Raw genomic sequence first — 26,906 nt, 5'->3', positions numbered from 1 at the left:
TAAAGTGGGGGGAAATCAACTGTGTTTTTTTTTTTTCTTTTTTTCAGTCGCTCTACGTCGGATGCGCTCAAGCCCAGTCAGCACGCACGCACCTCTCGTGGGGACAGAGAGAAAGAGAGAGAGAGACGTGTGATTTCTCTTTGTACTGAATGAAGAGTTGAGGCCGGCTCCACCGCTACTGCTGCTGTCTTCGCTTTTTATATAAGCAGAGTTTTGCATGCTGTAAATAGCACAATAAGCCGGTTACACTTTACGTTTCGCCGTACCCGTCGTTCCCTTTTGTGTTGTGGAAGCAGCCGATCACTGCCAATGTCCCTTTGAGCGATTTTGGACAACAAAAGCATCAGGTCCAACGTTGTTCCTTCGGGGGATTTCAAGTCACACATTTATCAGTCGGGATTTTTCAGTGCGGAAAAGCGAGCAGCCGCACATCCACAGACCTCTTGTCGCCTCCTTTCCGTCGCCCCTTTCACACTTCCACACCTCCGGGGTTTTTTTCCCCCCCAACAATCAGAGCGACCATGGCTGCTGTAACAAGCCCGGAGACGAGCCCTCAACCCCGGGTATATTTCCAGACGCCGGCCGGCACCACGGAGGAGCCGGAGACACCCGTTCGGAAGCAGGGACGCGTTACCGTCAAATACGACCGTAAGGAGCTGAGGAAGAGACTGAACCTGGAGGAGTGGATTATCGACCAGCTAACGGACCTCTACGACTGTGAGGTAAAGATCCTAACAATAACCGGCCTCGAAACCGATCGAACGTATTGATTAGGCGGCTGTGCTAAGTAATAGGGCTCTACGGTATAGTCTAATAAGTCAGTTTATCAGCTCTGGGGCTCGTCTTTGTGTCTAGTCCTAAATCAAACTTGACAAAGAAACATTAATGGGCCCTTTGTCGGTGCTTTTGGCCTAGCTTCCCTTCTTCTATAGCCTATAGTATCCGGGCCATATGCAAGTAGATGAGCTAGTGAGGGCAGAAAATTAGGAAACAACGTGAATACTAAGTGATGAAGTGATTAAATCATGTCAGACATTTACATCAGTTAGATTAAAGCCTTGTGGTTAAACTTCAGTCCTCCACCCACAGGTAGGCTAAATGTAGCATATGAAGCTTTATAGCCTAATCATGAAATGGACAGCCTAAGCTCTCTGCTCTGATTGGCTGAAGCTGTTTTAAAGCACACCTGTGAATGAATCTAATCCAATATTAATGGCTGACTGGAAATGAACACTTATGTCATACTTCAGTCGTAAAAGACTTTGTTTAGCTGCTGTTTGAGAGCTGTTTTGTTTAGAAGAATAGCAGAATCACTTTTTTTTTAGTAATAAAATAGTAATAATGTAATGTAGAAATTTAAAGAAAATCAAGAGACTTGTGTCTGTTTGTGTCTTTGGTTTATGGGACCCTTGTTGCTTGCCCCCTCCCAACTTTCCTCTCTCTCCTACTTGCAAACTTTTAAATAAAGAAAAAGCTGAGTGAGGGTGAGTGAGTCACTGTCATCAGGCAGGGGTGGTGGGGGGCACACAGGAGACAAATGAGGTGACACTGATGCATCTGGGTAGGGGGTCCAGTCATACACGTTGTCAGGCCTGAACCCCCTGGCTGCAGCGATGACTGTGCATTACCACCAGGTGTGGTGTAGCTAACTTTAGAGTCCCTCTGCACCATCACACATCAAACCCCTGGTCATGGTGACACATGGAGGGCCGTGCAGTTATAATGTAACCTGGCGGCAGCTGTGGTGTAGCTGCTGCCGTCAGTAGTAGGTAAGCTCATGTGGAGTCTACTGAGCTGGCATTGACCCACATTCTATTCCTAGCGTGAGGAATACAACGACTTAACAGGTTTGGAGAATTCCTAGTAGGCTAATGGAGAGAAAAGACGGGATGCGAAGGAGGCTGGTCGCTGGAAGCACAATCACACATACTCACAACAGGTTTTTACTTGAATAAAGTTTGTTTTGTTTTTTTGTAGCTACAGAGTAAAAAAGTAATGCAAATTTTACTGTGTGAGACTCTTCAGGGGTCTGCTTGTCTCCACATTTACACCTGAAAGTTTAAAATCCAATCCACTGACAAACTGTGACTGAAGTGTAACCAGATATTATTCCAATCCACAGTTCACAAAGAGTGTGAGGCTAAAAACTGATACCTCTCTTATCACGTGGTGTAAGAAAACTAGATTGTAGTCTCTCCCACATTTGTCTCTCCTAACTTTCTATGCTAATTTCACTGAGGTTTTTATGACAGTTGGTGGGATATCCCGTGAGATGTTGATAATAAAGTAGCAGGGATACAACAGAGACTCACATGCCAGCAGAGGTGATTAAATGGCCTGCAGAGGATTTTAAAATCAGTCTGCTTTGATTGTCTGCCAATAATGGATTAATATGCTATGCATCAACGCTGTGTGGAGTCCAAAAAAAGTATGACTAAATGCGTTCAGGGGAAAATCTTTGCAGTCCTGTGCTCTAGTGTGAGTTTTTATAATTCAACAGAAGACAATCAAAGTGGTTTGGAAATACGTGTCTTTTTAGATCTTATTTATAATCTTATCGATCCCAGCAATCGATAGGAGACAATCTGCAATTTCAAGGACAGGTATTTCTCTTTCTAAATGTAGATTCATTCATTCATTCATTCACCCATCTTGCCTTCAGTCACTTATCCACTCAGTCTTTCAGTCATGCATGCTTTAATGCACCGATGGTGTATTGTGAGTCTCCTTAAACAGGGTCACAAAGAGTCCAAGAAGAAATGGGCGCATGGTGACGGTATCTGTTGTTTCTTTATAGTGAGACCGGAGAGTCGTAATGATTTCATTGTGGTCAGATCACAGGTATTCCAGGTTGTACATGTGTAAATGAGACATTAATGATTTTATTTCACAGTTTTGGACACACATTCCTCATTCGTCTCTAAAGATGACGTTCTTCCACAGCCGTTCCTCCTTTTCATTGTCCGGACCCCGTCCCTGCCTCGGCTGTTAGACAACAAAGAGATTAATTTACAGTCGGTTCACTGATGGAGACACATTGGGCTCATTTAGACAGCGAAATGTGGAGCACGTGCTACTAAACAGTGTAACTGGAGAGGCAGCTTTAGCCGGTCAGGGAGCAGAGCGGGAACTGGGATAACCCTGTTCACTGACAAAGACGAGGAGCACGTGGCTTGGGTTTTACTCCTTTTTTTCTTTCACCTTCCTCGCTTGATCTTTGCCTTTTTCTTTTTTGCCTTTTTCTTTCCATGTGTCTCATTTTGTTCTGACTCATCATAATTCATATTTTCATTTGTCACATTATTTCCTATATATCAGTCTCTCTTTTTCTCTCTCTCCTTTCATGGATGCATATTTCAACTATTAATAAAACCGCATGGAGTTTGTTCAACGGGGACTTCATAATGAGCTATTTTCTCATTCATATAATCCCTTTAAACACGCTACAAGAAGTCAGCCGGTCGTTGCTGCCAGGCAGCTTGTCAGATATTCATCCAGCCACTTAGTCGGCCTATCAGTCAGAGTTGCTATGGTTAATAGTGAAGAGCTGAGCCTTCATATGATTCCATGGCAACAAGGATTGTCAAATGTTTATGTTGGTTAACCATGCAGTGGAAAAAAAGGGCTCGGGTCCATTTCGCCAAAGAAAGCTCAGTGAAATTGCATCATATCCAAAAAGCCCCTGTATTTTACTCTGGATTATAATCAGAGCCATTCAGTTATTATATTAGCAGAGACTGATGTTAATATGCCATTTGCTTTGTTATAGAAACACTTCCTGGTTTTGTTATGTGCCCAACCAGTGCTAATAATACCCCAGGGGCTACTTCTGCACTTGATTGGAGGTACTTTTTTTTTTATAAAATTTGGAATAGGTTGAAAATTAAATAAATAAATAAATTGACTTAAGAGATGGATATATATTTAACATTCTACTGACTCAATTGTAACACGTAAATACCCGATGTTGAAAACTAAGTCGAAACAGTCAGCTACAAGCAATGGATGAATGGTTGAAATAGATATAGGCTAGCTAAAAGTAATGAATAAACAGTTGAACTAATTAGCTAAAAGTAATGGAAAAAAGGTTGAATTATTTAGCTTCTGGCACTGGTAGTATTGCAAGCTAAAACAAACTTACCTCAATGCTGACAGATCGATTGTATTGTAACAATATCCATTTTTGTTAGACGACATCCACTTTAAAACAAATTCAAATGAATACATTTGGAACAAGACTGGTGGTGACTGTTGATGAAGAAACACTTTAATCTGATACATCTGTTTCAATAGAGCCTCCAAATCTCACAATTCTCGTCCATCTCACAGTTTATGCTTTAAACCCAACTATAAACTGAGTTAGTTTAAAAATACAAACACTAAAGCGGCAGCAAATGTAAGGATTTGGGAGTGTTATGTGGCACATACCAAAAGGGAGTGGGGGTGTTTCTTTAAGGATGGATGTTTGTTTAAGTTGTACACACTTTCTCTGTTATTATAGAGACCCCACTCTGTTACTGGCTTTGTATATAAGGTGCTAAGTGCATTTGAGCTCGCTCTAGGGAAAAGCAAAATGGGGGTTTCACTTATCAAGTCCACAACTCCGCTTCTAGTAAAATGATTAAATTTCACTCCAGTCTTGGTACCATTTCCATGGTAACTGGGCTGTTAAAAGTTTATTTGTCAGTAAAGAGATTTATTTTCTCCTGGTTTGCTGTGTTTTCCGCTCGTAGTACACTGGAGCTAACCAGTAGCTACATAGTTAACAGTGGAGCGAGTGGGCGGACCAATCCCCAAACTCCAGGGTCCTACGTGGCCACACAGACACACACACAAACATACACACACACACACACACACACACACACACACACACACACAAACACACACACACACACACACACACACACACACAGATGGGGATAGGAGTGAGAACAGAGGCAGGATTGGTGAGCAGGAATGCAATGAACGGAGGAAGGGAAGGAAAAAAAACTCGAGGGGATGGCAAGAGAAGAGGGAAAATGTAGTAGGAGTAGGCAGGGATGTCAGAGAGGAGAAAGTGTTTTTGTAACATGTGTCCCCTGCTATATACACCAAGAAAATATAATGACAAGCACAAAGGTTCCCTTTTCAGCTCTTGATCAGGCACTGAAAACAGTTCAGTGACTTCTGACAGTTTGAGCTGAAGTTGTTGTAAAACAGCAAATTTGCTTCTATCACCAAGAAGACAGTTTATTCTGAGTTTTTCAATCCCGCCTTTATAGTCACACCGTAAACAAGTCATCACTCTGGGATTTGCCACATGTATAGCATATATCCTCTTTAACAGTGTTTGGCTTCAGGTTAGTCAAACAGGAGCAGTTTTTCACCACGAAAATGAAATGTGATTGTTGACCTGCTAACTCCTTTGTCACTGTGTTTGTAAGTGTCAGTTAAATACCAAAGATCATATCAAATTATATCACTCCATTTTGCAATTTCGTCTTTATGTTGTCTTTAATCAGCTGTTGGATTTTTATGGTGGTGTTTGGAATTTTCCACAGTGTCCCAACATCTGAGCAAATGCTGATTAGGTCTATAAAAATACAGTATGCAAGTGTACTGTGTTGTGTTGCGTAGTGAACATAAACATCTCCTCTAATTAACAAATTCATGAATAAAAATAAATAAAACATTAGCTCCAAAATCTAAAAATATCAAATATCACTTTATGTGTGCTTAAGGTAACTTAACATCACATACGCTATAGAGAGGAGACACCTGAAGTAAACAAAGGCAAAGACAAAAAGAAAGTCCACAGTGAAACGGGAAATAATACTAGCTGAAGTGCAACACATAAATACAGTTAAGTAACAGTTAAATAACAATCACAATCACTAAGCATTTAGTTAAAACACTGAGAGTGTGCAAATTTAACATTAAAAACTCATTTACTACCATTAAAATATGTTAACATCACAAAATGTAGGAAAAAGTAAGGAATGTTCATCTGTACTAAAAATAAATCTCCACCAAATCCATGTAGGATTATAAAGGAATTTAAATGCCCTGTTCATTATTTAGCACATACTGCACAAACATATTGTACTGGATAGTACACGCTCTTCTGGCCGCATTTAGTCACTATGAGGAACTTTGCTTATTACTTAATTGTGTTGCCTCATTTTCACTTTGAGTCTGTTGTTGTCGTCAACAACGCACAGTTAAAGAAGTGATGCATCCTGGTGTTGTGTGTCTGTACGAGTCCTCAGAGAGAAGTGGGTTAGGGGAAGCCTAACTGTGGGAACAGCTGTAATTTCATAGCTTTGCCGCTGATGGATTAAGTTGGCCTCCTTCACTCCTCCTTCATGCTGAGATAGGACACACAGAAAAACACACAAGTAGACTGTGCAACATTTGCTTAAACCTTATACTTAAAGGTCTGAATACCAATCAGTATTACCCTGTTTCACTCAGGATGCATAAGAGGGTGACTACAAAGAGTGGTTGTTACACAGCGCGAGTGAAAGACCCCAGTGTGTCTTTGTAAACACCCCCCACACCACACACACACACACACACACACATAGACATGGACACACACATCGTGTTAATAGCTTACATGTGGTTCTAGATGAACACACAGTTCTTTTCCTGTTTGATTGAGGGTGAGTCAGCGTGTACTGTAGTCTGACCTACTGACTGACCATGTGAGTGTTTTTAAGACGGTGAGCCAATGAATCAACCAAGTTAGGGAGGAGAAAGGCCGACAAGATTATTGTGAGTGAGGGAGACCAAGCATGTGTTTTCTGCTCAGTGTGTGAGCAAGATCGGAAGGAAGTGAAGAACGCCAAGCGAGAGAAGGCATGGATTAAGAAAGAGAGGGATGCAGAGAGAGAGAGAGAGAGAGGGGGATGTGAGTCATTCAGAGGAATGTTTATGGATGTTTTCACAGGAAGTTTGTGAGAAAGAGAGAATGAGACACATACACATACAGTATGTAGAAAAAAAATGAACAATATTAAAAAAACACTTTCCCCCAAAAGCACCCCCAGCACCCTGCACACACCTGCTGGTTCACACAAACACACACTCACATGTCCGTGTTGGCTTCACCAAGTAGATCTGCACATGAAAACTGCTCTTGTGTGTTTTTGCGTAGAATAGAGTTTAGAGTTTGATTTAAGGTTTGGTTAATGTTGAAGATAAGAGATAAAAGATTGTAATGCACCACATCTGTGGAGAATAGATCATTTGGCTAATTTATATTTAAAACGAATGAGAACAGCAGGATATCATCTAAAATCCATAATTATCCCTTATGGGTCATTTTCTTCAGTGCAAAGTATCTGAATCCTTTCAACAAAATGATTTGCTTAAATGTCAGTGTTAACGCTCTCCAACATGCCAAGTGCTACAATCGACATTTAGTTGATGGGCAATCCTAATAGATAGTGTGTGTTTTTTTGCATGTTATTCTTCCTCTCAATGTCTTTATCTCTCATAATCATCGGTATGTGCTCTGTCATGTGTCAGCCAGCATAGTCTGTACAGTACAAACTGATTGCCTCACACCCTTCCACCGTGTAAACCCTTGAGCATTGTGTTTCAGTACTGAACTGAGCTCGACGAGCTTGTCATTCCATCTTCTGTCACACACATGAGGTCGTCAGCCAAGTGAAGGGTTTAAATAATAAAGGGTTTAACAAAACAGTTTTACCTTGGAGACCGCGAGTCAAGCGGGGCATGACTGCAGCTTGCTTGCGAAACTTTCAGAAAATCGAACAGCAGGCGGTAACTTGTTTAAATGCAATGAGAGCGTTTACAAAGATGAAAGCGTGTTATCCATTCATACCGTCCTGCGGAACAAATTTTTATATTGTGTGTACAATGAACAGGCTGAGGCTGTTAATACTCTATATTTCTTCTTCTATAAACATAATGACTGTGATGTATTAAAGCCCCCCTTTGCTTCTCTGATAATTATTTTGAATGATCTACGATGTTTCATCCAGTTTTATTTCATAATTAATGCATTTTAAAACTGCACATGTGCTTCTGTTTTCTCAAAGCTCTAGCCCCCACTGAAGAGGCTTTTTAAAGTAAGCATGGGTATAATAGGGATGTAGTTTGGTACACAGGCCAGTGTTATTACTATATCTGGCTCCAGGGTGTTGTTGCTATAAAAGCGCTTTTAAATGAGATGAATATGAGGTTTTGATGATGCTCGTTTATTGGCCTCCATGACGAAACCATATTAAAATATTGAAACAAACTGTCCCAATATTTAACAGTTGAGACGACCGTTGGCAGCAGCTGGCATAAATCTTTGGTATGGAGTCATTATCACCATGAAGTCTGTGTGTAAGTAATGCCAACTGCTTGCAGGTTGAGTGAGGTAACACAGATCCACTCAGGAGTGTATTTTAGTCCCAGGAGGTGCATTAAGAGCAGACGCCAGTTGAGCTGTTTGTTAATTGCAGGGAGGCATATGTCAGTTTGTGGCTTTATTCCCCGTCTCTGATCGTGTTGTGTGTATAATGTGTTCATCGTCCTCCAATAACACACTGTACAGGAGCAGTGCACAATGACTACCCTGTTAATACAGGATATGGAGAGATGTGGATGGATGATGTCAGACGCAGGATGTGATTTTTAATATCAGGTAGTTGCAGCTTTCAGCAGGTAGTAATAGAAGTCCAGTCAGGTGGGTTTACAGGAACAGACTGCACTGCCCGTGACTCCCTGACCTCGTGTCCCTCTCAGGCAGGCAGACGGTCACCGATCAAGAGGTTGCCAGGTCGGAGCGCCGGTGCCATGTTGGCTTCATATATCTTCCGTGATGTCACCGCAGTGTGAAACCCAACTTAAGCTTTCATGGTATCGCAACGCACTGGACGTCATATGACGGGATTCTTGTGCTGTTATGAAAACTGCTGTGGTCAAAACGACCAGTGTGAAGAAATGGATGGATGAAAGACGTGTGGACAGACAGACAGACAGATGGACGGACAGCTGGCAGGCAGATAGACAAATAGACTGGCAATAAAGATAACAGAGGAGTAGTGTCACCAGTTACTTCTGTCTCACGTTAATGTACAAATATTCAAATTACATTATCTTAGTGATTTATTTTAACTTATCGCAGATTTGCGTGAGTAGGAAGGGACAACTGACCATATTTGGGCAATGTGTCTGAGTGACAGGAATGATTACAAGTTAATGATTCATCAGGAAGGGAGTCAGTCTCACACACACAGACACACACATTGTCAGGATGTTGGAATTAAGAGTATTAATTGAACACATCAACAAATATTAAGTTATTATTAACACACGTAATGACTTGAGAGAAGAAAGAGCAGCAGCTGTGGTCACTTTAAACTGCTGTAATAGTGGTAAAGTATTTAAAGACAGAAAAATGGATCAAAATGTCCATAGAAACTTCCTGTCCAGCCACCTCTCCAGCCTACAGGGGATGTGTGTTTTATGTTCACTTTAATCTACTTATCATTGGTCTGAAAGTGCCATGAAAATGCACTCAAAACTGTTTGATCCTGCTTCTGTAAAAACCGTAGAGGAGAGGAAAAGAGTAGCCAGCCAAGAAAGAAAAAGAGGATTATCCTGTTGGGACAGACAGAATCTATTTTACTCAGTAAGCAAAACCATTACCTGAGCTAAATAAAGATTTAACGAGTAAAATAGGTCATTCACTGGACAGTGAAAGTGACGGCTGCAGCATTCATTTTTCTCAGTTGCTGATTCATTCCTCAAGTTTCATATTTAATCTTCAGGCGACAGTCGTGGTCGGAGACGATATGATTTAAGGTTGTGCATCCATCCCTTTCTCTTGAACACGATATCTCAGGAATCTCTTAAAAGTTGGCACAAACATTCACTCGTACTCAAGGATGAACTGATTAGATATTAGTGGTTTAAGGTCAAAGGTCAAGGTCACTGTGACCTCACAAAACTCATTTTTTTGGTCACAACTCAAGCATACGTTATAAGAAACACTCTTAATACCCATGTGTTAAATTCCTTCAAAGTCTTCACTGCATGTATTACATGAGTCTGGACAGACATGGATATAAACTGTGGAGGGCATACAACTGCAAGGCGGTAATTCGAGTTTATCCTGGAGCTGATTGACTGAATTTGGAAACAAACCAAAGCATTAACCTATTAGATTACCTAATGTGTTGCCAGTGTTCAAGAAGTCAGAGGTTGTGTTGATCATTGATCAGCATGAAAGAATTATAATAATCTCTAATCCCCTTTGAATCCACTCAGATTTTATCTCAGAATGAATTAAAAGGCTGCAGAAATAAACACGGATGAAAACTGATGGAAAAAATGTTGAAATGTTCAGCTGTGTGACCCTGCAGGGTTGCCAAACTCCACTCATGCCCGAAACTGCCACAACAAAAGAATAAGTCATTCAGTGAATGACATGGCAAATGAACAAATGAATGTGGAGGCCTTTGGTTGTGTTAATAGTTGTTGCCAAGAGTGACATAATGATAATCTGCTGTAATCCTTGTTTGTATGCATTCTTATTTTAATCTGCACGTAATCTCTTGTAGTGGTAATGACTCCTCTGGTCCATAGAGAATATGTGTGTGTGTGTGTGTGTGTGTGTGTGTGTGTGTGTGTGTGTGTGTGTGTGTGTGTGTGTGTGTGTGTGTGTGTGTGTGTGTGTGTGTCTTCCTCACTCTCCTCTCTGTATGTATGTTATTCTGTGCTTTGTAATATTGCTTGTTTGATCCCATGATAAGTAGTAATTGATTGAAGGAGAGGAAAAATCAATTTCTTAAAACACTCCAGGCTACTTTTTCCAATATACCCAAGACACTTGCATACAGACAGCCCTCACACACGCGCGCACACACACACACACACACACACACACACGTGCACACCCATCGATATCAGTCTGTGTATGAATTTGTGGAGCGGTCTGATCTGCTCCTCAGATCTGCCCTCTGTTTTCTGCTGCAGAAATGACAGACTCAAGAAGAGACGGAGAGTGGAGGTGGAGGGTGAAAGTGGGCACTTGAGATGCTGTCGGGATCACATCTTTCAGATGAGGGATTTTGTAATTAGAGTGGGCTGAAGAGAGAGAGAGAGAGAGATGGATATTCTGTGTGTGTGTGTGTGAGAGAGAGAGAGAGACGCATAGAAGCTGGCCAAGTACTTTTTATGCAGATCATAAAAAGCAGCATGGAAATTGAAAGTAAAGGTTAAAGTAACCAAAGGTGTTTTATAAACTTTCTGTTGCTCCTGAATTCCCAGTTGTGTGTGTCTGACAAACATGTTTTTTTATATTTATTGTGTTTACCTCTACCTAGCTGCAAATTAGTTTTTTACAACATTATAAGACTTTGCTCAAATGCGCCTTAAGATCTGTGGGCGTTTCTACTAACCACTTGTTGCTGTGTGATTTCTGCACTGCACTCCGCTCAGATCACCTGTCAGTCAAACTGGTGGTACTGGGATGTCTTTGACAAGGTTTGAGTTTCTGGAGGTGATGCTCTTCTTTTTGGCTGCCTGGTTGTGGTGGCTATTCCAGCCTTAAACATTTAGTTCTTCTATCAATTCTCAATAAATCACTGTGGTTGTGGCTGGAAAATGTAAAGTATGGTGCAGTAAATGGGGGGGGGGGGTACACAAAGCAAATAGGCATTGATATCTATTAATATGTCTCAGATCTTTGCTGTGAAGGTTTCTTGACAGTTGAATGAAGCAGCTGCTGAAAGAGAGTGAAGAGAGGGAAACTGGGCAGCAGCAGTAACAAACTGTTGCCCTCATGTACTAGTTAGTGAGTGTGATACAGCGGCAGAGCTCCAGCCCTGGCAGCATCGCACCGTTGCCAGTACAAGTTTTCCCGGGGCTGGTCGTGACCCTGAGGGACCAGCAGAGTGACTCCCCAGAGAGGCTGCAGCACAGACATGTCCAGTCAACACGCAGAAACCACTGAACCGTTCAGTCAGCCCAAACAAGCTGATGTGTGAATCATTCAACCGTAGAGCAAGCAGCTATGACTGTGGGCAGTTTTTTGGGGGGTCAAGGTTGGGTGACAGTCTACATTTTAACTGCAAATAGATTTTTAAGTGTATGTGTGTGTGTGTGTGTGTGTGTGTGTGTGTGTGTGTGTGTGTGTGTGTGTGTGTGTGTGTGTGTGTATGCGTGTGCACTCTGGGTGGAGTTTGAGAGCAAATGAGCATTAAACTATGAGTTTTGACAGGAAACCACATTCATGTTAGGATCTGCCTTGAATCTTGATGATTGTTAAATATCTACTGATTTGTCTTCAGACGTCTGATATGCTGCTTCACTGTAATAATGACATGGAGGATGTTGTTGCTTAATTTCACTCCACAGATAATTTTTGGTACGACCACAAGAGTGGGGTCAGCCCTATGAATGCAAATGTCCATTGGTAGGCCAATCAGTGTTTACCCACAGGTCATTGCTCTTTCAAAATAATTTGACGTAAACAGTGTTGCTAATGTAGCGCTTTCGTTGCTAGATTCGCCGTCTTTCCGGACCCTTTAAGCGACTTTTTCAAAAAAGCACCAGATCTAGTGACTTTTGGGTCAAACCTTAGCAACTCGCCAGTATTTCCCGAGGAGCGCTACGTCGGACTTTCCCTCCGCAGACACACCTCCCCATGCTGACGGCACAGCAGCTGGATGAGCTTCTAACTTCCTCTCTGAGTGATCATTTTACAAGTGAATATAGCTGAAATCACAGCTCAGTCTTTGTCTTTAACTCATGTGTTGATTGATTTTATCAGATGATGTCACGGTTATAAAAATCAGGATTTTAGCAGCAGAGCAGCAGCTTGGAAGGGACTTAGTCTTAGTCTTAATGGGCCGAGTTTCAGTCACTACTTTTATTCCATTGTCTGACAACAGAAACAGGAAAACATGTAAATAGGACCAGCTTTATTGTGAATGTGGTCGTATTAAAATATTGTACATGTGAGCACAGAGAATAGGAGAAGAGCAGAGAGATAAAGGACTGAAACCGGACGACACTAGGCTCAATGCAAATAGCCGACGACGCGGTCCAGATATATACTAGATTTTGACGTAGCCTTGTTCTTGGAGAAAAGGCCACCAGGTCAAGGCGTGTCTACTTGAAGTTATCACTTTAATGTATATTACTATGGCTCTTTTCAGCTCTACTCATGCTATACAGTATATATGCCATTGTCACCTAATTACAGTGTAAGGACTACCAAAAGTACTGTGCCTGCATGCTAATTATAGTGATGAATCTTTCCTGGCATCATATGAAGATACATTCTGTGTACTTGGAGCCTGTTTGGTTTGGCTTCCTGCTGCAATAAGTTTGAAGCAACCCACACAACAGTATGCCCACACCACTACCAGCAGACTCTGGAGGCTCTGTTTCTTTTTACTTTACATGACAGAGCCCTTTGCATTTTATCTGTAGTGAGATAGCAGGAAGGCTGACAGGGCTGCAGAGTCAAAACAGATGGAGGCTCTGGTAGCATGGACTAAATGAGGGGTACGTGTTGTTTTTAATAGAACAATACCATTAAGAAGCTACGTGTGTCCTTACTTCCTGGAGGTACACGTAGAGATGTATTAACAAGTTGATTTTTTTTTTTTTTTTTTTTTACAAAGAAACTTTCTTATTGTAACATGCTCCTGCATCAGTGGGAAGAACACAAAGAGATAATCTCTGAAAGAGAGAGAGTAAAGAAAATGTGACAGTGCTCTCTCTCTCTCTCTCTGTTTTTCATATGATTCAAAACAGGACATCATATTCTTCCTGGGAGGAAGTACATCCAACTGATTAGACGTGCAATAGAGATGAAGATCAACCACACACACACACACACACACACAGACGCACACACACAAAATGTTAATGTCTGCATACTCCAGACTGGATTAAGTACATTGTATTGTATTGATTATGGATTGTTGTGGTCTATGTGTGTGTGAGGCCACATATTCATTAGGGCCAGTCACCACTTAGATTAATTGCACACACATGTACGCACACACACACACGCTAATGTCCCTCTGTCAACTCTGTCCTCTCAAAGTGTTTCTGTTAACTCCCACATACACACACACACACACTTCCCCCAGATACCTTCAACCTCCCCTCCCCCGTTATCTCCCAAGGTCACGTGCTCAGACAGGAAGTAGCTGGATGGCTGCTGCTTTAACCCTTCAGTGCAAGAAGAGACCCTTTTTTTAAAGCTGTGTTTTCTGGGGTTCTACATTTCAGAAAGTTTTTGTGAACCCAGAACTGGTGTTTAAAAACAAAAAGAAAAAAAAGGAAGCTGGTGAGAGTAATGCGCTTGTTGTTATAAGACCAGCAGATTCCTGATGAGCAACCGTCTGCATGTGTGTGTGCGTGAGACAGTGGGAGGTATAAGGGGGATGGAAAGCAGCAGGCGATGACTGACACAATGCATCCCTAATCCCTACACCCTTGTTGACCCCTCTGTGACTCACTCACTCTTATATTGTATCATAAGTGGTATCGTGCCCCCAGCAGGGTGGCCCAATCGCTATGAATTGCCCTATTACAGACGCACTGAGGGTGATTTATACAAGATCAGTGCAGTGGCAATGCCAGCCAGAGAGGAGGGGCATCAAAGGAGACATAAAGATAGGGGGAGCGTGACAGGAAGCAGGTTCAAGCCCAGTATTTTTCCACTATTTCCATGCTGGACACATCCTGAGTGTGTATGTCCATCTCTCTGCGTTAATCAGATGACAGTAGACCAAATTGCCAGGTCAGTCACAAGGTTGTCATGAATTACCTCTTCAAGATGGGTTTTCAGGAAACTCTTCAGCTTTCAGCTCAGAATATTTTTATTGTTTTAAAAGGGAAAGGGTCTTGTAACTTTTTTGGGACTTTCATTTCATCTCATACAGCAAAAATGTTTCCATATCGACATGTCCGTAACCGTGCCCAGGGATCGCCTGCAGATATGTGCACATCATCTGCCAGCGTAACCTCAACTCTTTGAGTTCTTGGAAGGAAGTCCAACAAATAAATCACTAAATACTTTAATCTTGAGTTTCTGTGTTCAAGTCACGTGTTTGGTGTTGGCTCAGCTCGATCCTTCTTTGCTCAATCAATCAGTGTTTATTTGATACACAGGCCTGCACATGCCAATGACGGGGGAGTTTGAAGGCGTGCCTATCAGCTCATCTACGGGTCTTTGTGAGCTTTCTGCATCCATATTCAATCACGTTGTAGTTATGTGAATCTTTTTAAAAGCACACTTCATCCTTAACACCCACCACTATCCTGAACTTTAGCACTGCAGGTAAATGTTTTTTTCGCGGGTTACACTAACCATACTCGTCATGTAAGTGTATGATTGATTAGAAACAATTATCAAACTAATTTTCAGCTGTTCTCGTTCTATCTCTTCTCTTTTGTTCATCTCTTTTATTTATAACCTGGAAGTTGTTAGACCAGGGTGACATCCAAATATTTCATCAAGATGTTCTGTTCTTTCAACCATGTCTTTTCACTGGCCTCGAGCCAGCTGTCTTTTTTTTTCCCATCTCTGTACTCACCGCTTCTCTTTTTTCCTTTCACCCTCACCTTGATCTGTCGCTCAGCACGCCTCACCTCCCCTCCCTCTGTCTGCCTGCACCAATAATCCTTTTTCACAATTACTCCTGTCAGTAGCAGAGCTGAGTATTGACAAAATGCTGAATGATTTATTGCTCAGGTCTTTAGATTTGGACCATTAGACAAAAGTGATTAAAGCACGTCGCGGTTTTCTCCATTAAAAATGTCCAACATCCTTTTGTTGAGTTCAAAGAGGCAGAAAATCTGCTGTTTGGGATTTAAACATTGTACTGTTAGTGTTTGACCAATTGATCCTAACTAATTGACACTATGATACCAACACCCTCTTCCTTTTAGTGGTGATACAGAGCAGTAAAACTGGTGTGTGGACACACACTCGCAGTCAAACAATCTCAGTAATGTCTGGGCTCACACTTCCTGCACGCGGTTGTGTGTCTGTGTCTGTAAATTGTCAATATCACCAGTACATATTATGAACCTGTGTCACTTTGTTAAGTCAACCAGCTGGGGGTAATAGTTTTAATGGAGCACACGCACACGCATACACACACACACGCACACACAGAGTATAAACACTCAGAAAAAACACCTTCCTGCCTGGACTGACCTCAACACAGGAGTCACATAGTGATGGTTTAGCAGCGTAAAGTTTGCTCCATGCAACATGTCAACCTCAGTCTGGTTCTCCTCTGATGGATGCAGAAAGTATCAATTTGCTAGACGAGTCAAAACAAACACACACACATAACAAGGAAACTGGAGTGAATGGTGACATTGTTGGGAGCCACGTGTCCCACTTTTCCTACTTCTTCCTCCTTCCTCCATCCTGTCTGCTCCAGCCATCACTTCCCTCTTGTCTCCTGCTTCCTTCTTCCCCCTGCTCTGTCTCTCCCTGTAGTCCCCACAGCCAAAACATTGTCTTTGTCTTTGCAGCAGAACGGGCAATCCGCCATCCTGAGGCCCCGACTATTTTTATCCTAGTTTGTTACTGAGGCGCTAGGAAAAGCAAAAGTGGCTATTTATCGTCCATCGTGTAGCTTCTGGTAAACCAGAGCCTCTTGGTAATTCTTTACATTTTAATTGCTTTCTTCTACACGGCCTCTCTCTGGCTCTCTTTCTTTTTTTTTTTTACACTCACATGTTTACACACACCGTTTACACAGATCCTATCATAGGAATCAGTTTTGTAGTGCGTTATCACTGGAGTCCATGCAGTGTGATCCTTGCAGGTGGCTTCTGTGACCTACTTACACATGAAGCCTCCCACTCCCACGCTTCTGTCCATCTCTTTATTGTCATTTCATTAGTCGTGTGTCTATATGCACTGATAGACCTATTAGCAATTGACTGGTAGCTGCCGAGAATTTCAGCCTCTCTTTGTAGACACATCTGTAACTCACAGTCACAGTGTTGGAAGTTTTAATCAGACCTGAGGTCAGTTAAGGTACTGCGAAAATCCAGTCCGGCTAAAATAAAAACTGCTGACGCACGATTAAGTCTTTTAATAAGTAAAGTCTCTGACCAAACTTCCAAGAAACCCTGACTTTACTTCTTCATCTCTATGTCTCATCACTTCCCTTTCTAGAGATATTTACAGAAGCCATGATAGGCCGTTTTGTTGTAATAGAAGGGCACTGACCTACTTGTGTGAACGTGTGTGTTCGTGTGTGTGTGTGTGTGTGTGTGTAGCTTATGTTTTTCCAGCGATGAGAGAGCTGTATCTGGCATTTGATCTGTCCAAGCCTGCAGCCGCTGTACAGCCCCCTGTGAGAGGAATAGTACTATGACCTACACACACACAGATACGCTCTCATACTGTCACATCTCATTCTGCTCTGTTCTGCAGGCAGCCTCCAGACAGACAGTGTGTCTGTCTGTTGCTCTCTCACAGTGTGGTGGTGTGTGAATCATATTTGCAAGCTTGTCAGGACGAGTGCAGTTAAATTTAAAGAGTAACGGTACAAGAAGTTTATATGTCAGTTTACAGTGTCAGTTTGTTTGTCAGGTGATGCTGCTGGTTCAGACTGGTAGAGTGGTACGTGTTGAGAGAATGAGACTGATGTTTTTCTCTGTAGTTAGTGTACCATGTAACCCACAGACAGGTGACACATTAAAGGAAGAAACCTGAATAAATGAGTGGTGGAATAGGGCCGATGCAGGTGCCTCCATATAGGTCAGAGTGGGGAAAATGGCGTCGCGGTTACCTGGTCTGTTTCACAAAGAGTTCAGCTCTCTTTGGATCAGCCGGGTTCACTCAGTATAACATTGGTGTTCCTGGATAACCACTATCTTAAAGCTGTTTCTCAACTGGTTCAGTTAACTCAAGGTTTAATAATCCAGTTATGACTATGTTCACTTGAGGGGATTTACAGCGAGGTGAAATACACAATACAGCCACTCATCTAAAATAGAATGAGAGGCTGAAACATTAAGAATAATATTCATTCAATATTCATTCAATAGTCTTTTTGAAATACTGTAGTCTTTTGTAAGGATGGAAAATAAAAGGATTATTCATTGATAATACATTAATTCTTAATTCTTTTATTTTGCTTATTTAATGGTCGAATTATTATGAATGAAAACAGTTCAAATTAAACTGAGGCTGTTTCTGTTGCCAGAACAGAGAAGAAAAATAATATATACCCCGAACAAAAAGGGCCTGGAGAAAAAAAGTGATTTCCTGAAAAGGCCTGTGACTGAAGTGAAGCATTATAATTTACTAAGCTCATAAGCAGCCTGTGGTTTCTTTTCCAGTAAAGGGTGAGAGTGGGTATAGTTTTTTATTTGCAATTATCTTGTTGACTCAAAGAGCTAATATCAATATATTAATCTGGGCAGCATTAAAAACATCTACACTGTCATGAATCCAATGTAGTTAATATGGAGATATAATTACCACTCATTAAGCTGTTAGTGTGTTAGAAGTCCTGTTTAAAATCCTATTAACATATTAAAAATGTGTCTCTGTAACACTTGTAAACTCAGTACTTTGGTCCATGTCAGGATCCTTTAGACTCCATTTTTGCAGTGATTTGATTGGTCGGTAGTCAGGTTGATGACAGGTCGTGATCTGATCCTCTGTCCACTGTGCGGAGCAGTGAAGCTCTAGGTTACCATGGTGATTTACCACGGTTAAAACTCAGCCAGCCTTGTGATACTGGAATAATGGAGTTAAACCCAAAGTTAGCTGCCTAACCCACTAATCCCACTTCATGATACAGGCCCCAGATCTCACCCTTGATGAACACCTGTGGGAGATTTTAGTGCGTTTTTTTTTTTTTAACAGCGCTCATCACACTATCATCAACACACCATATGAGAGAATATCTGTCAGGAGAAGTGTGGTCCATCCCACCGTGAGGATTGAGGCTGCTCTGAAGGCTTGTGATGGCTAAACACCTTGCTAAATTGCATTGTGTCTGTTGTAATATCACGTATCACACACCTAAACACAGATGCAAATGTGTCTTGGATTATTACCAGAAAGATTTCCAGTTAAGCAAATTCTTTGTGATCCTTCCAGATCACTGTCAATTGTTCCACAGTGCAGTGCTTTGTTTACGAGCCTGCGGTGTGTGCCAATACCTTGTAGCCATCTTTTAGTCCAGATCACATCTGCAGCCAACAGTAAAACCCCCTCCAGACTCCAGACTAGTTCAGTAAGTCAGTCTGCAGGATTGTTTTGGAAATCCTCCCTCGTGACTCCCTGCTTTCTTTGTGTCTCCTCTCTGAAGCTTGTCTTCCGGCCTTTTTCAGCACCTCTCTCTCTCTCTCTCTCTCTCTCTCTCTCTCTCTCTCTCCCTCTGCCTCTCTCGGGCCGCTCTCTCAGCTGCTCCCTCTTCTCGATATGCTTCTTAGCGTCTTACCTTCCTTCCTTTTGGCGTTCCCTTCCCCCCCTGCAGATTTAACATGCTGTCTCTCAAGTTATTTTCAAGTAAGCTGAATTAAATGAGTATCACTTATGCTTTCCACTACATTGAACAGCAGGTAGTAGATTACATGTACATCGAGTAGGTTCCAGAGATTAAAAACAATATGGAGCCAGGCTGGTATTCGTATTTTTCTCTCATTTTTGACATTTAAATAAAATCACCTTTTATATCATTACGGGAAGACTTTTATTTTTATATTCATTCCTTTGTCCCCTTGTTCTTTCTTTCTTTCTTTCTTTCTTTCTTTCTTTCTTTCTTTCTTTCTTTCTTTCTTTCTTTCTTCATGTAGTTGCACATAGAGCCCACATGTTGTGCGGATCAGTCTTTGTGTCAGACTTTCGCAGCCTGTATGTGTGTAAATCAGACAGTTTCAATATGTCTGCAGTGTAAGCAAGTGTGTGTTTCAGTGTATGTTCACCTTCGTGTCTGTTGCAGCTTCAATTGTGTGTGTGTGTGTGTGTGTGTGTGTGTGTGTGTGTGTGTGTGTCTCTCACTCTCATCTGTTGTGTGTGTGTCAGTTTTTTGCAAATTTTTGTGTTACTGCTTACAGTATGTCTATATGTCAACTTGTGTGTGTGTGTGTGTGTGTGTGTGTGTGTGTGTGTGTGTGTGTGTGTGTGTGTGTGGTACTCTGCTGACAGTAAGTCTGTCTGTCACCTCCAGTCTCTATCTCACACACACAGGCTGTCCTGCTTCAAATTAAATCCTTATACCCCGCCCTCTCCGTAAAGACTTACACGAACACACAAACACACACACTCAACATCCAGCTCAGACTTATTAATGATCATTTTATAATTCTTTAATCCATGTGAGTGTGTGTGTGTGTGTGTGTCTGTGTGTGTGAGATGTGTGTATATCGGAGAGGATGCGTGTGTTGTTGAGTTTTCACACAAAAACTACCATTTGGTTAGTGTGACACACAAATCTGCACACACAGCATGCTGTGCCTGTCTGTCTCTGTGTTTGTGAGTCTACATGACTTTATGTGTGTGTGTGTGTGTGTGTGTGTGTGTGTGTGTGTGTGTGTGCGCGATCGGGTAGGGGGCAGTTGGGCAGGTGCAGAGACAGCTGGTGTGGGCAACTCTAACCGAGGGGGAGGACGAGAGTGAGAGCGAGATTCCTAGAGAATGACATGAATATAGGGTAGCAATTGAGCTGCAAAAGAGGGGTAAATGAGTGTTTGTACGTGTGTGTGTGTGTGTGTGTGTGTGTGTGTGTGTGTGTGTGTGTGTGTGTGTGTGTGTGTGTGCTGTTGTCGCCAGTGGTGAACCACTTTGATAGCACACACTGAGCTAGTGTGTGTGAGTGAGACGGATTGAGAAATAGAGAGAGCGGGGCAGACTATTAAACTGCTTTTCATACAGCAACAGATTAATCAGAAAAAGAAATGATTGGATAAAGAGAGGAGGTGTGGCGAGACGGGGGAAGAAAGACACAAAGACTCACAGTGAATACAGTTTTTGCAAAAAAATTAAATAATAAATAAATATTAATAAATCAGTTCTATAAGTTTTTTATATCAGGGGTCAGTTTATCACCATCAGGCAATAATTGCTTGGTTTTTTATTAAAAGTGCACAAGTGTATTTTCATTTACTGTGGCTGTCACTGCTATAACTGTGGAGCGGAGCAGATTTCACAATTCTGAGATCAACAACAGCATGTTTTCACTTGAGCCAACAGTGTGACAGTCAGCAGTTTACATGAACAAGAATAAACGATACCCAATCTGTGGATTAGATCTGAAAGTGTTTGAGCTCATTTCTAATACAGACATTTAGTGACAGTGTAGTTTTTATAGTAATAAATCAAGACATATTCCTAATTTATGTTATGGACAATATATACAAATTTTACCTGGCGTTAACTCCATAGTTCATCATTTTAGGAAATACGCTTTCATATGTGGCTAGGCTAAATACTGAGCTTCATCAAGTCGCCAGCTTAGCTTAGCTTAGCATAAAGAATGGAAATGGGAGGAAACAGTTAGCCTGGCTCCGTCTGAAGGTAACAAAATCCACCTACCAGAACTTCTGAAACGGATTAAGTGACAGGTCTTATCTTGTTTAATTTGCACAAAAACAAAACTGTAATGCCATTGCACATTTTGACAGGCCAGCTGTTTCCCCTGTTTTCCTGTCTTTAAGCTAAGCTAAGCTAACTGGCTGCTGGCTGTAGCTTCATATTTACCGCACAGAGATGACAGTGTAAGTCTCACAGAGTAACTACATTAAATTACGCTGCTTTGTTTCCATTATGTCCTGAAGGATTTTAAACAGTCATGTGAAGCCATGTGCTGTGTGCACGGGTGGGTTATGAAAACTGAAGAACTGGAGTTTGCTTTCATTTGTACAAAGTATTTTCACAAACCGCACACAGCAAAATGTAATCAGCCAAATAAATATTGCATATTTGAATAGACAGCATCTTTTTTTTTCATCCTAGGTCAGGATTCCTACTTTCCTGTTTCTCTTTGTCTCTCCTCTCTTTTCTCATGTCATGTACAACATGTGGGGTGATGGAAGGACACCGCCCTCTAGTGTGCAGAGATGGACATTCATCAGTCAATGTACCACGTCATGCAGACAGACAGAAACGCTGGTTCTGCTGATCTATTTGCAGACGACCACATAACATAAACACATGGACTAAGAATAGAGGGGATGATGAGGATTTCTTTCCATGTGTCCATGAAGGAGGTTCTGACAGTGAGCTGTCACTTCGGGTTACTCAGGATCCGTGTTGACCAACCAGCTTTTTCCAAAATGTGCTCTATTCTCATCTCCTCTTATTATTTGTGTTACAGGAGGAGGCCATCCCAGAGCTCGAGATAGATGTGGATGAGCTGCTGGATATGCCCAGTGATGTTGAACGGGCAGCCAGGGTCAAGGTAGGACACACGTACATACTTACATACCAAGCATGCAGGGACACATACATGTGCAAAAACAAAGCATAATTTCATACTGTCTTTATTTGTCTTACAGGACTTACTGGTTGACTGTTTTAAACCTACTGAGGTAAGAAATCTTGACACTTGACCCCTAAATCAATGCTCTATGGATTCTTTTCATTCTTGAATCCACCTCATGTGCTTTGTCCCTCCTGTCTCGCCGTAGGACTTCGTCTCAGAGCTGCTCGACAAGATCCGAGGGATGCAGAAGCTCTCCACGCCTCAGAAGAAATGATGGCGTCCCTCCTCCTCCTCCTCCTCCTCCTCCTCCATCCCCACGTCCTCCCCCCTCCACCTCAGCCCTCACCTCTCGTCTTCCTATCACCCCCTGTTCTTTTTTTATTTTAACGTCAGTTTTCTTCCATTGAAGATTTTTCATGAAATATGGTAACTGAACCCTGTTTCCTCTTGTTATTTTAAGGAGCCTCTGTTTTTATCTTCTATCTTTTTTTGTCTTTTCATCTCTTCCTCTTCTCTTATTGCCTGGATCCAGTCCCTTAAATCGCTATTATTTTTCATTTTTTGACCTTCCTCTATTGTTTGTTGGACTTCCTTCTTAAAAATTATCAGCAGAGAAACAAAAGCTAAAGAATCCATAAAGCGATTCACTGGTCTTTATCCAGGCACTCTCCTTCCCTCTTTTTTTCTACTCCTGCCCTTCCATCACCCTTTATTTGGCTTTACTCCTCTGCCTCATCCAGCTCTTCTTCCCCCCGCCCTCCCACCATCCCTTGCTCCACTCTCCATCTGTCTGAGGAGGAAGAGGAGGGGAGCTGAGATGAGATGAATCCCATAATTACTTGGAGCGGAGCAGCTGAGAGTGGGAAGAGGAACAAGAGGCAAGAGTCGGCAACAGCCAAGAAAAGAGAGGAAGGATGAACGATGAAGGAGGAGGGTCGGAGGGAGGAAGCAGCCAATCATTGCTTATGTCTCTACCAATGAGATTCCTTATTTTGTTATTTCTAAGGGGTTTAGAATTGTATATGATCCAACTACCAACCATTATTCTTATGCTGTTTGTTTCCTAGTTCAGTTTGAGGGCTTAGGGATATTCACTTGACTTTAGTTTTTTAATTAATGAACTTTTTGGGGTCAGTACAGCTAATTTTCCCCCTTAATCAGAGGCATTTGCTACAGTGGTGCATTTAAAGACTGTCTTTTTTTGTGCGTGTCTGTTGAAAAATCTGCACTATGTCATTTTGGGAGGAAAATCTGAACCTCTGACCACAAAGAATATTGTATGGTGTATCTTTAGTACAGCAAAGAGGCAAATTTGATCCTTGGAGTAGTGGTTGAAGCTAAAAGAGAGTCACTGGTTGGCTGTGGTGGTCGTACGCTCTGACCAATTTTAGAGTAAAAATCTTCCTATGAGGGTAGAGTAGAAGTAGGTCGTTTTAAGTTGAGTGTGCTTGACTAGATTTCAAATTCTTGCAGAAAAAAAAGGTATGTTTTTCTTTCCTCAAATGCGTAGTGCAGTCCTAAGAGAGGCTGTTTAGGAGCCACTGCTGTCCAGTCTGCACATACTTATGAACGTCTGTGTGTTGCTAAATGCTACGTGTGTATGTTGCAACATAACGTACAGCAACATTCATAATAGGAGTGTTTTTCTGGCCTGTATATTCTGCTGTTCTGTAGGACAAATTTGATTTTTAGTATAGGACTGGTTCCTGTTTTCTTTTGTTTTTGTTTTCTGGATGCATTTTGTTATATGCACACGCACACACACACACACACACACACACATACACACACACTGACAGTTCGACAGGGGGACCTGGAACAAAGCTGCCTTGTTTGTTTTGTTTTTTTTTTTTTTTTATCCCCCCACTCTCTGTCTCTATTTCACTCTCTCGCTTCTTTCTACGAAATGATTTAGTCCCCCACATTGTTTTGTGTTTGTCGGACAACAGTTTGGAGTGGTCACATGCTCATGGAAACGCTGAAAATGTCTTTTCAGCTCAATGTTGAGGTGGAGACTTTGTGCCGACCTCTGCCTGTCACATCTGTAGAGCCACCAATGAGATTTCTGAGTAGGAGGGACGGAGGCCACTGTTTCAAACTGAAGCTGTCTAAATGCATTCACCCCTCTTTTTTTCTTTTGTCTTTCTCACTCTCTCTCACACATGCACAAGCCACCCTTGAGGCGGAGGAAACACATTAGCAAACACAGCTGCCTCTTACACAGATGTGTACACACACACACACACGCACATACACACACACCAAGTGCAGAGAGAGAAAGGGAGCGAGAGACAGGTCCTCAGCTGTCACAAGATCCGTGTATCCCTACTGCAGCTGCCAATCATCTCCAAGAATAAGCCATCTGTTTCTGATCCTGAGCCAATCAGATCAGAGACCGAAACACATCGGCCAATAGGAGAAGCAGTAACATTTGCTGTGATTCCTGTGACCAATTGCTGACACCTGCAGTGGCAGTAGACCTCCACTGTCTGTCTCTTTCTCTCTCTGCACCAACACACACACATTCGAACACATACACACACTCTGGCCCATTTTCATCTTGCTGCTCTGTTATTTCTCCCTGGCATCCCCTCTCTTCCTCCTCCTCCTCCCATCCATTTTCATCGTTCTGTCCACCCTCCCTTTCTATCCTTTCTTCAGTTTCCTTTTTTTTTTTTAAAAAAAAAAACAGATGTTGCCTTAGGTATTATTTATGTTACACAAACCAAATAAACGGGAGACATTCATTTTTAAAAAGGTAACACAACCTGCTAAAAACATGTGTTACTGAGCAGAACTGCGGCATGTGGAGAATCTCGGATCTTCTGTCGCTCCTTTTCTCTCTCTTTTTTTTGAAAAACAATATGAGATTCTGTTGTTTTTTGTTTTTAGAAGTGAGTGTTTAATACTTAGGCCTTGATACAGTGATTTTGTTTAGATAAAACAATGTTCTTTACATTTACATTGAATACTGGTCTGTTTTTATTGTGATCATGACACTTCTTGATGCCATGCCTTGGATTAACATATAGTTGAACAAAAATCCATTCAGATACACTTTTGTGTGATTGCTTTTGCTTTGCGGGTGGCATTTCCAAATCAAGCGCTGTCTGCAGTTTTTTGGAGACATTTTGATTGGTCAGCTTGTACCATGCAAACTCAATCAGTATCTGAATTTGAATGGATTTTCATTTCTAAAATCCAGGTTTGGATTATACCTTCTTAGACTGTTATTGAGAAGTCTGTTTTTTTACTGTTGGGGAAAATTGCAAAAAAATATATATACTGATTATTATCATTGAGGCTAAATACAAGAGCTAAACCATGTGGATTGCAAGAGTGGTGGCGTTTTTTTGGACAATGATTAGATCAAACCAACAAACAAATGTAGCAATATCAACAACAGGTCTTGTTTTTGCCCAATTTTGTTACACTTTTATGCAACTTTAATAAAAACATGTAAAATTGACCTATTGTTTCTCTTTTATTATTGGGATTGTTGGTTTTCCTGTTAGTTCTGTGCAGTTTCTTCATTTGCAAAGAGCTTTTTGTTTTTTCATTAAACCTTCATTATAGACATTTTTATGGGGGTAATGACAATAAAATGGCTCTGTTTGATTAAGTGTCCCTGTTAGGCATGTCAATGACGAGCATACACCACATGTTGAAATGCAGTGCAGACATTATTAATGCTGTTAGTTCCACCTGTCCTTCTCTTGCTATGGCTTGCCAAAATGTCTGCCATGAAAAAGTCCTATTGTCCAAATGATATGAATTCCACCATTATCTTTTGCATGGCTGTCTTGACGTTTTGTATTGCTTTGGTGCCATCTTGTGGCTGTTTGCAAAATGACAGGTACACTCGCACCCTAGAGAGCATAAAGACAGAGTGGGTCTGCACTTCTCAGTAGGAGCAGAGGGAAAAATTTGACCCTTCTGAAGTTTGGCATAAACACAGTATCTATCACATCATAAACCTCTGTCTCACAGACTTTGTGTCTTGCAAATTCTTATTCAGCTTTTCTTTACTGGCCTTACTGTAATTAAGTTCAGTGTGGCCAAAGCAGCTTTACAAGGTTGTCAGTGTAAGAATAATACGAGTAAAAATAATTATTAAGACATTAAAACGGTTCACATACTACTATATACTATCACACAATATACAAGGCCACACTACATTGCACCTACATTATGAACTGCATTATTATAGCAAATAGAATACTGTAATGAAAGAAAAGCATTTCTTGTCCATCAAAGATTATTGTCTAGTTTTTATTGTGGACGTTGGAAATTAAGTAATTGCTATTATATTATATTGTATTATATTATATTATATTATATTATATTATATTATATTATATTATATTATATTATATCATATTTTAAAAAGTGAGATGCGCGCTTTTGGCATGAAGTCCAGCCTATTGGTTCATTGTGATGAGTTCTAGCAACAAACTCGATTGTGATTGGCTT

The 26,906-nt window shown here is 41.4% G+C and overlaps 1 protein-coding gene across 1 annotated transcript; it reads left to right on the top strand.

Annotated features, from left to right (window-relative positions):
* The first annotated feature begins 77 nt into the window (after window positions 1-77).
* On the top strand, window positions 78-25,902 carry ppp1r14b (protein phosphatase 1 regulatory inhibitor subunit 14B). Its single transcript, XM_022758408.1, has 4 exons — window positions 78-722; window positions 22,326-22,409; window positions 22,507-22,539; window positions 22,639-25,902. Exons 1-4 carry the CDS (start codon window positions 522-524, stop codon window positions 22,705-22,707), a joined length of 387 nt encoding a protein of 128 aa, XP_022614129.1. The 5' UTR covers window positions 78-521; the 3' UTR covers window positions 22,708-25,902.
* Window positions 25,903-26,906: the final 1,004 nt, after the last annotated feature.

This window comes from Seriola dumerili, unplaced genomic scaffold, assembly GCF_002260705.1.
Source record: "Seriola dumerili isolate Sdu_G_001 unplaced genomic scaffold, Sdu_1.0 BDQW01000295.1, whole genome shotgun sequence".
In the NCBI taxonomy this organism is placed as follows: Eukaryota; Metazoa; Chordata; class Actinopteri; order Carangiformes; family Carangidae; genus Seriola; species Seriola dumerili.
Note: the sequence above shows the minus strand (reverse complement) of the source record. Positions and strands in the feature narration are given on the sequence as shown.

What these genes read in the sequence shown, in the direction of transcription:
- ppp1r14b (XM_022758408.1), top strand. Translation starts at nt 522, where the DNA reads ATGGCTGCTGTAACAAGCCCGGAGACGAGCCCTCAACCCCGGGTATAT. An exon ending in CGGACCTCTACGACTGTGAG is followed by an intron (nt 723 to 22,325) that starts GTAAAGATCCTA and finishes TTTGTGTTACAG; the next exon opens with GAGGAGGCCATCCCAGAGCT. An exon ending in ACTGTTTTAAACCTACTGAG is followed by an intron (nt 22,540 to 22,638) that starts GTAAGAAATCTT and finishes GTCTCGCCGTAG; the next exon opens with GACTTCGTCTCAGAGCTGCT.